The following is a 10142-nucleotide window of genomic DNA, read 5'->3' as shown; positions in this document are numbered from 1 at the left end:
GTAGTAACAGCAGTAGTAACAACAGTAGTAACAGCAGTAGTAGTAGTAACAGCAGTAGTAGTAACAGCAGTAGTAACAGCAGTAGTAGTAACAGCAGGTGTAGTAGTAACAGCAGTAGTAACAGCAGAAGCAGTAGTAACAGCAGTAGTAACAGCAGTAGTAACAACAGTAGTAACAGCAGTAGTAGCAGTAACAACAGTAGTAACAGCAGTAGTAACAGCAGTAGTAACAGCAGTAGTAGTAACAGCAGTAGTAACAGCAGCAGTAGTAACAGCAGTAGTAACAGCAGTAGTAGTAACAGCAGTAGTAACAGCAGTAGTAACAGCAGTAGTAGTAACAGCAGTAGTAACAGCAGTAGTAGTAACAGCAGTAGTAACAGCAGTAGTAACAGCAGTAGTAGTAACAGCAGTAGTAACAGCAGTAGTAGTAACAGAAGTAGTAGTAACAGCAGCAGTAGCAACAGCAGTAGTAGTAACAGCAGTAGTAGTAACAGCAGCAGTAGTAACAGCAGCAGTAGTAACAACAGCAGTAGTAACAGCAGTAGTAACAGCAGTAGTAACAGCAGTAGTAACAGCAGTAGCAGTAACAGCAGTAGTAACAGCAGTAGTAACAGCAGGAGCAGTAACAGCAGTAGTAACATCAGTAGTAGTAACAGCAGTAGTAACAGCAGTAGTAGTAACAGCAGTAGTAACAACTGTAGTAACAGCAGTAGTAACAGCAGTAGTAGTAACAGCAGTAGTAACAGCAGAAGCAGTAGTAACAGCAGTAGTAACAGCAGTAGTAGTAGTAACAGCAGTAGTAACAGCAGTAGTAACAACTGTAGTAACAGCAGTAGTAGTAACAGCAGTAGTAACAACAGTAGTAACAGCAATAGTAGTAGTAACAGCAGTAGTAGTAACAGCAGTAGTAACAGCAGTAGTAGTAACAGCAGGTGTAGTAGTAACAGCAGTAGTAACAGCAGTAGTAACAGCAGAAGCTGTAGTAACAGCAGTAGTAACAGCAGTAGTAACAACAGTAGTAACAGCAGTAGTAGCAGTAACAACAGTAGTAACAGCAGTAGTAACAGCAGTAGTAACAGCAGTAGTAACAGCAGTAGTAACAGCAGTAGCAGTAACAGCAGTAGTAACAGCAGTAGTAACAGCAGTAGTAGCAGCAGTAGTAACAGCAGTAGTAGTAACAGCAGTAGTAGTAACAGCAGTAGTAGCAGTAACAACAGTAGTAACAGCAGTAGTAACAGCAGTAGTAACAGCAGTAGTAACAGCAGTAGCAGTAACAGCAGTAGTAGTAACAGCAGCAGTAGTAACAGCAGTAGCAGTAACAGCAGTAGTAACAGCAGTAGTAGTAACAGCAGTAGTAACAGCAGTAGTAACAGCAGTAGTAGTAACAGCAGTAGTAACAGCAGTAGTAGCAGCAGTAGTAACAGCAGTAGTAACAGCAGTAGTAGTAACAGCAGTAGTAACAGCAGTAGCAGTAACAGCAGTAGTAGTAACAGCAGCAGTAGTAACAGCAGTAGCAGTAACAGCAGTAGTAACAGCAGTAGTAGTAACAGCAGTAGTAACAGCAGTAGTAACAGCAGTAGTAGTAACAGCAGTAGTAACAGCAGTAGTAGCAGCAGTAGTAACAGCAGTAGTAACAGCAGTAGTAGTAACAGCAGTAGTAACAGCAGTAGTAGTAACAGCAGTAGTAGTAACAGCAGTAGTAACAGCAGTAGTAGTAACAGCAGTAGTAACAGCAGTAGTATCTTTAGCAGTAGTAACAGCAGTAGTAACAGCAGTAGTAGCAGCAGCGGTAACAGCAGTAGTAACAGCAGTAGTAGTAACCGCAGTAGTAGTAACAGCAGTAGTAGTAACAGCAGTAGTAACAGCAGTAGTAACAACAGTAGTAACAGCAGTAGTAGCAGCAGTAGTAGTAACAGCAGTAGTAACAGCAGTAGTAGTAACAGCAGTAGTAACAGCAGTAGTAGTAACATCAGTAGTAACAGCAGTAGTAGTAACAGCAGTAGTAACAGCAGTAGTAGTAACAGCAGTAGTAGCAGCAGTAGTAACAGCAGTAGTAGTAACAGCAGTAGTACTAACAGCAGTAGTAGTAACAGCAGTTGTAACAGCAGTAGTAGTAACAGCAGTAGTAACAGCAGTAGTAGTAACAGCAGTAGTAACAGCAGTAGTAGTAACAGCAGTAGTAACAGCAGCAGTAGTAACAGCAGTAGTAGCAGCAGTAGTAGTAACTGCAGTAGTAACAGCAGTAGTAACAGCAGTAGTAACAGCAGTAGTAGTAACAGCAGTTGTAACAGCAGTAGTAGTAACAGCAGTAGTAACAGCAGTAGTAGTAACAGCAGTAGTAACAGCAGTAGTAGTAACAGCAGTAGTAACAGCAGTAGTAACAGCAGCAGTAGTAACAGCAGTAGTAGTAACAGCAGTAGTAACAGCAGTAGTAACAGCAGTAGTAACAGGAGTAGTAGTAACAGCAGGAGTAACAGCAGTAACAGCAGTAGTAGTAACAGCAGTAGTAGCAGCAGCAGTAGTAACAGCAGTAGTAGTAACAGCAGTAGTAACAGCAGTAGTAGCAGCAGCAGTAGTAACAGCAGCAGTAGTATCAGCAGTAGTAGTAACAGCAGTAGTAGTAGTAGTAGTAGCAGTAGTAGTAGCAGCAGCAGTAGTAGTAACAGCAGCAGTAGTAACAGCAGTAGTAACAGCAGCAGTAGTAACAGCAGTAGTAGCAGCAGTAGTAGTAACAGCAGTAGTAACAGCAGTAGTAGTAACAGCTGATGTTCAGTAACTCTCTCTCTCTCTGTTCCCCCTAGACGTCAGAGGACAGTCAGAGCCAGAGTCTCAGTGGCAGTAACAGCAGTAGTAACAGCAGTAGTAACAGCAGTAGTAACAGCAGTAGTAACAGCAGCAGTAGTAACAGGAGTAGCAGTAACAGCAGTAGTAACAGCAGTAGTAGTAACAGCAGTAGTAACAGCAGTAGTAACAGCAGTAGTAACAGGAGTAGTAGTAACAGCAGTAGTAACAGCAGTAACAGCAGTAGTAGTAACAGCAGTAGTAACAGCAGTAGTAGCAGTAACAACAGTAGTAACAGCAGTAGTAACAGCAGTAGTAACAGCAGTAGTAACAGCAGTAGCAGTAACAGCAGTAGTAGTAACAGCAGCAGTAGTAACAGCAGTAGCAGTAACAGCAGTAGTAACAGCAGTAGTAGTAACAGCAGTAGTAACAGCAGTAGTAACAGCAGTAGTAGTAACAGCAGTAGTAACAGCAGTAGTAGCAGCAGTAGTAACAGCAGTAGTAACAGCAGTAGTAGTAACAGCAGTAGTAACAGCAGTAGTAGTAACAGCAGCAGTAGTAACAGCAGTAGCAGTAACAGCAGTAGTAACAGCAGTAGTAGTAACAGCAGTAGTAACAGCAGTAGTAACAGCAGTAGTAGTAACAGCAGTAGTAACAGCAGTAGTAGCAGCAGTAGTAACAGCAGTAGTAACAGCAGTAGTAGTAACAGCAGTAGTAACAGCAGTAGTAGTAACAGCAGTAGTAGTAACAGCAGTAGTAACAGCAGTAGTAGTAACAGCAGTAGTAACAGCAGTAGTATCTTTAGCAGTAGTAACAGCAGTAGTAACAGCAGTAGTAGCAGCAGCAGTAACAGCAGTAGTAACAGCAGTAGTAGTAACCGCAGTAGTAGTAACAGCAGTAGTAGTAACAGCAGTAGTAACAGCAGTAGTAACAACAGTAGTAACAGCAGTAGTAGCAGCAGTAGTAGTAACAGCAGTAGTAACAGCAGTAGTAGTAACAGCAGTAGTAACAGCAGTAGTAGTAACATCAGTAGTAACAGCAGTATTAGTAACAGCAGTAGTAACAGCAGTAGTAGTAACAGCAGTAGTAGCAGCAGTAGTAACAGCAGTAGTAGTAACAGCAGTAGTAGTAACAGCAGTAGTAGTAACAGCTGTTGTAACAGCAGTAGTAGTAACAGCAGTAGTAACAGCAGTAGTAGTAACAGCAGTAGTAACAGCAGTAGTAGTAACAGCAGTAGTAACAGCAGCAGTAGTAACAGCAGTAGTAGCAGCAGTAGTAGTAACTGCAGTAGTAACAGCAGTAGTAACAGCAGTAGTAACAGCAGTAGTAGTAACAGCAGTTGTAACAGCAGTAGTAGTAACAGCAGTAGTAACAGCAGCAGTAGTAACAGCAGTAGTAGTAACAGCAGTAGTAACAGCAGTAGTAACAGCAGTAGTAACAGGAGTAGTAGTAACAGCAGTAGTAACAGCAGTAACAGCAGTAGTAGTAACAGCAGTAGTAGCAGCAGCAGTAGTAACAGCAGTAGTAGTAACAGCAGTAGTAACAGCAGTAGTAGCAGCAGCAGTAGTAACAGCAGCAGTAGTAACAGCAGTAGTAGTAACAGCAGTAGTAGTAGTAGTAGTAGTAACAGCAGTAGTAGTAACAGCTGATGTTCAGTAACTCTCTCTCTCTCTGTTCCCCCTAGACGTCAGAGGACAGTCAGAGCCAGAGTCTCAGTGGCAGTAACAGCAGTAGTAACAGCAGTAGTAACAGCAGTAGTAACAGCAGTAGTAACAGCAGCAGTAGTAACAGGAGTAGCAGTAACAGCAGTAGTAACAGCAGTAGTAGTAACAGCAGTAGTAGTAACAGCAGTAGTAGTAACAGCAGTAGTAACAGCAGTAGTAGCAGCAGTAGTAGTAACAGCAGTAGTAGCAGCAGTAGTAACAGCAGTAGTAACAGCAGTAGTAACAGCAGTAGTAGTAACAGCAGTAGTAGCAGCAGTAGTAGTAACAGTAGTAGTAACAGCAGTAGTAGCAGCAGTAGTAGTAACAGAAGTAGTAACAGCAGTAGTAACAGCAGCAGTAGTAACAGCAGTAGTAACAGCAGTAGTAGTAACAGCAGTAGTAGTAACAGCAGTAGTAGTAACAGCAGTAGTAACAGCAGTAGTAACAGCAGTAGTAGTAACAGCAGTAGTAGCAGCAGTAGTAACAGCAGTAGTAGTAACAGCAGTAGTAGTAACAGCAGTAGTAGTAACAGCAGCTGTAACAGCAGTAGTAGTAACAGCAGTAGTAACAGCAGTAGTAACAGCAGCAGTAGTAACAGCAGTAGTAGTAACAGCAGTAGTAACAGTAGTAGTAGTAACAGCAGTAGTAGTAACAGTAGTAGTAACAGCAGTAGTAACAGCAGTAGTAGTAACAGCAGTAGTAGTAACATCAGTAGTAATAGCAGTAGTAGTAACAGCAGTAGTAGTAACATCAGTAGTAACAGCAGTAGTAGTAACAGCAGTAGTAGCAACAGCAGTAGTAGTAACAGCAGTAGTAACAGCAGTAGTAGTAACAGCAGTAGTAGTAACATCAGTAGTAATAGCAGTAGTAGTAACAGTAGTAGTAGTAACAGCAGCAGTAGTAACAGCAGTAGTAACAGCAGTAGTAACAGCAGTAGTAACAGCAGTAGTAGTAACAGCAGTAGTAGTAACTCTTTCTCTCTGTTCCCCCTAGACGTCAGAGGACAGTCAGAGCCAGAGTCTCAGTGGCAGTAACAGCAGCAGTAACAGTGACTCCCGTAGCAGCATGCTTCAGGACAGGACTGCTGTTAACCTGGACGGAGACACACAGGATGACAGCCATGGTAGTGAGGAGAACCAACGCAGAGTGAGAGACACACACACACACACACACACACACACACACACGTACGCAGAGACACACAGACACACAGCCGGAGACATACAAATGCAAAGGCTAAGACACAACTGCAGGTGCACGGGTACACACACACACACACACACACACACACACACACACACACACACACACACACACACACACACACACACAAACACACACACACACACACACACACACACACAAACACACACATTTACTGTGTTCTCTCTCTTTACCAGAATTGGCTGGCTGCCTTCACCCATTACCTGAGGAGGAGTCGCTTGACAGTGATGGGTGGAGCGACAGGAGGGGTGGGGGCTGCTGGTGGGGTTAGGTGTCTCAAAGCAGGTGGGGTGGGGGCTGCCGGTGGGTGTGAGTTGAGAGGTGGGTTAGGGGGTGGGACAGGAGGGGTCACAGGTGAGGTGAGGGGTGAGTTGACAGGTGGGTTAGGGGGTGGGACAGGAGGGGTCACAGGTGAGGTGGGGGGTGAGTTGACAGGTGGATTAGGGGGTGGGACAGGAGGGGTCACAGATGAGGTAGGGGGTGATGTGACAGGTGGATTAGGGGGTGGGACAGGAGGGGTCACAGGTGAGGTTGGGGGTGAATTGACTGGTGGGTTAGGGGATGGGACAGGAGGGGTCACAGGTGAGGTGGGGGGTGAGTTGAGAGGTGAGTTAGGGGGTGGGACAGGAGGGGTCACAGGTGAGGTGAGGGGTGAGTTGAGAGGTGGGTTAGGGGGTGGGACAGGAGGGGTCACAGGTGAGGTGAGGGGTGATGTGATGGGTGGTGGGACAGGAGGGGTCACAGGTGAGGTAGGGGGTGAGTTGAGAGGTGGGTTAGGGGGTGGGATAGGAGGGGTCACAGGTGAGGTGAGGGGTGATGTGATGGGTGGTGGGACAGGGGGTGTCACAGGTGAGGTGAGGGGTGAGTTGAGAGGTGGGTTAGGGGTTGGGGTTGAGGGTGGGGTTGGGGCTAGGGTAACAGTTGAGTTGGGGGGTGCGACAGCGGGCCCTCTCACAGGCTGTAGGGGTGACACCGTCTGCCATAGCAACGAACTGACCTTTGACCTGGGGGACGATGCCCCTGGCAACCAGTACAGCAACCAGCATGGAGATGATTTGATAGTGTAGCCAGACCAGGAAGAGACGAGAGGAGAGAGAGAACTGGTACTGGGGTTAAAGAAATGAGAGGAGAAAGAGAGGGAGGGAGAGAGTGTGAGGGGGGGAAAGAGAGAGAGAGAGGGGGGAGAAGGAGAAGAAAGAGAGGGAAGGAGGAGAAGAAAGAGAGGGAAGGAGGAGAAGAAAGAGAGGGAAGGAGAGAGAGGGGGAGAAGAAGAGAGAGAGAGAGGGGGGAGAAGGAGAAGAACGAGAGGGAGGGAGAGAGTGTGAGGGGGGAAAGAGAGAGAGAGAGGGGGGAGAAGGAGAAGAAAGAGAGGGAAGGAGAGAGAGGGGGAGAAGAAGAGAGAGAGAGGGGAGAAGGAGAAGAAAGAGAGGGAAGGAGAGAGAGGGGGAGAAGAAGAGAGAGAGAGAGGGGGGAGAAGGAGAAGAAAGAGAGGGAAGGAGAGAGAGGGGGAGAAGAAGAGAGAGAGAGAGGGGGGAGAAGGAGAAGAAAGAGAGGGAAGGAGAGAGAGGGGGAGAAGAAGAGAGAGAGACAGGGACCCAGGTATACATGTAGAGGTTGATAACCAGTTTCATGTATTCAGTGTTATAATATATCAAATATATATCAGAGTGAAATATATACTAACATATATCCAAGCATGTAGAGTGTGAGTATACAATATATTATGTATAAGATAATTAGTGTGACCTTATTAATCTATAGCAGGACAACTGTCTCCACAATAGATCATTATAATGGATTATATCTCCTTACATGATCTCTATATACTGGATCTACCTTCTATTGTACTGGGAAAGTATGTATTTCAAATATTTGTGTGTGTTTGTCATGTATTTATAAGTATTTGTGTGTGTTTGTCATGTATATAAAGGATTTGTGTGTGACACAGTATATATTGACTGAATAAGCTGATTAAAAATATGATAGACGTGTCCTGAGTGTTAAAGATGGTTGTTTTTCTCAGAGGAGAGACCGAGAGAGGCGGAGTAGCAGCAGGTTACTAGGACACCCTGTAGCACATACAGCAGGTTACTAGGACACCCTGTAGTACATACAGCAGGTTACTAGGACACCCTGTAGCACATACAGCAGGTTACTAGGACACCCTGTAGCACATACAGCAGGTTACTGGGACACCCTGTAGTACATACAGCAGGTTACTAGGACACCCTGTAGCACATACAGCAGGTTACTAGGACACCCTGTAGCACATACAGCAGGTTACTAGGACACCCTGTAGCACATACAGCAGGTTACTAGGACACCCTGTAGTACATACAGCAGGTTACTAGGACACCCTGTAGTACATACAGCAGGTTACTAGGACACCCTGTAGCACATACAGCAGGTTACTAGGACACCCTGTAGCACATACAGCAGGTTACTAGGACACCCTGTAGTACATACAGCAGGTTACTAGGACACCCTGTAACACATAGAGCAGGTTACTAGGACACCCTGTAGTACATACAGCAGGTTACTAGGACACCCTGTAGCACATACAGCAGGTTACTAGGACACCCTGTAACACATACAGCAGGTTACTAGGACACCCTGTAGTACATACAGCAGGTTACTAGGACACCCTGTAACACATAGAGCAGGTTACTAGGACACCCTGTAGTACATACAGCAGGTTACTAGGACACCCTGTAGCACATACAGCAGGTTACTAGGACACCCTGTAACACATACAGCAGGTTACTAGGACACCCTGTAGTACATACAGCAGGTTACTAGGACACCCTGTAACACATACAGCAGGTTACTATGACACCCTGTAGTACATACAGCAGGTTACTAGGACACCCTGTAGTACATACAGCAGGTTACTATGACACCCTGTAGTACATACAGCAGGTTACTAGGACACCCTGTAGCACATACAGCAGGTTACTAGGACACCCTGTAACACATACAGCAGGTTACTATGACACCCTGTAGTACATACAGCAGGTTACTAGGACACCCTGTAGCACATACAGCAGGTTACTAGGACACCCTGTAACACATACAGCAGGTTACTAGGACACCCTGTAACACATACAGCAGGTTACTAGGAAACCCTGTAACACATACAGCAGGTTACTAGGACACCCTGTAGCACATACAGCAGGTTACTAGGACACCCTGTAACACATACAGCAGGTTACTAGGACACCCTGTAACACATACAGCAGGTTACTAGAACACCCTATAACACATACAGCAGGTTACTAGGACACCCTGTAGTACATACAGCAGGTTACTAGGACACCCTGTAACACATACAGCAGGTTACTAGGACACCCTGTAGTACATACAGCAGGTTACTAGGACACCCTGTAGCACATACAGCAGGTTACTAGGACACCCTGTAACACATACAGCAGGTTACTAGGACACCCTGTAGTACATACAGCAGGTTACTAGGACACCCTGTAGTACATACAGCAGGTTACTAGGACACCCTGTAGTACATACAGCAGGTTACTAGGACACCCTGTAGTACATACAGCAGGTTACTAGGACACCCTGTAACACATACAGCAGGTTACTAGGACACCCTGTAGCACATACAGCAGGTTACTAGGACACCCTGTAACACATACAGCAGGTTACTAGGACACCCTGTAACACATACAGCAGGTTACTAGAACACCCTGTAACACATACAGCAGGTTACTAGGACACCCTGTAGTACATACAGCAGGTTACTAGGACACCCTGTAACACATACAGCAGGTTACTAGGACACCCTGTAGTACATACAGCAGGTTACTAGGACACCCTGTACTACATACAGCAGGTTACTAGGACACCCTGTAACACATACAGCAGGTTACTAGGACACCCTGTAGTACATACAGCAGGTTACTAGGACACCCTGTAACACATACAGCAGGTTACTAGGACACCCTGTAACACATACAGCAGGTTACTAGGACACCCTGTAACACATACAGCAGGTTACTAGGACACCCTGTAGTACATACAGCAGGTTACTAGGACACCCTGTAGTACATACAGCAGGTTACTAGGACACCCTGTAACACATACAGCAGGTTACTAGGACACCCTGTAACACATACAGCAGGTTACTAGGACACCCTGTAACACATACAGCAGGTTACTAGGACACCCTGTAGTACATACAGCAGGTTACTAGGACACCCTGTAGTACATAGAGCAGGTTACTAGGACACCCTGTAACACATACAGCAGGTTACTAGGACACCCTGTAGTACATACAGCAGGTTACTAGGACACCCTGTAACACATACAGCAGGTTACTAGGACACCCTGTAGTACATACAGCAGGTTACTAGGACACCCTGTAACACATACAGCAGGTTACTAGGACACCCTGTAACACATACAGCAGGTTACTAGGACA

At 45.5% G+C, this 10142-nt stretch overlaps 2 protein-coding genes across 2 annotated transcripts in view; one reads left to right on the top strand and one right to left on the bottom strand.

Annotated features, from left to right (window-relative positions):
* The window catches only part of LOC129864752 (uncharacterized), a gene marked incomplete at its 3' end in the record, with an annotated part of 59347 nt that extends 54190 nt beyond the window's left edge, over positions 1–5157 (top strand). The window contains exons 7-8 of the mRNA XM_055937046.1: positions 2945–3805; positions 4612–5157. Coding sequence (XP_055793021.1) covers positions 2945–3805; positions 4612–5157 — 1407 coding nt within the window. The remainder of the gene's footprint in view (positions 1–2944; positions 3806–4611) is intronic.
* A 749-nt stretch (positions 5158–5906) lies between these two features.
* On the bottom strand, positions 5907–6753 carry LOC129864751 (uncharacterized). The gene is made up of 2 exons (XM_055937045.1): positions 6705–6753; positions 5907–6616 (listed from the first exon to the last, which is right to left on the bottom strand). The coding sequence occupies exons 1-2, from the start codon at positions 6751–6753 to the stop codon at positions 5907–5909; spliced, it is 759 nt and encodes a 252-aa protein (XP_055793020.1).
* Between the last annotated feature and the right edge of the window lie 3389 nt (positions 6754–10142).

Source organism: Salvelinus fontinalis, chromosome 11 (genome assembly GCF_029448725.1).
Source record: "Salvelinus fontinalis isolate EN_2023a chromosome 11, ASM2944872v1, whole genome shotgun sequence".
Lineage (NCBI taxonomy): Eukaryota > Metazoa > Chordata > Actinopteri > Salmoniformes > Salmonidae > Salvelinus > Salvelinus fontinalis.
The sequence above is the reverse complement of the archived record's forward strand: the minus strand, read 5'-3'. Positions and strand labels throughout refer to the sequence as shown.

Bases quoted from the DNA above. Each gene is read 5' to 3' on its own strand.
- LOC129864751 (XM_055937045.1), bottom strand. From the start codon at position 6,753: ATGCTGGTTGCTGTACTGGTTGCCAGGGGCATCGTCCCCCAGGTCAAA. The intron at 6,617-6,704 runs GTCAGTTCGTTG...CTGTTACCCTAG, and splicing joins CATCGTCCCCCAGGTCAAAG to CCCCAACCCCACCCTCAACC.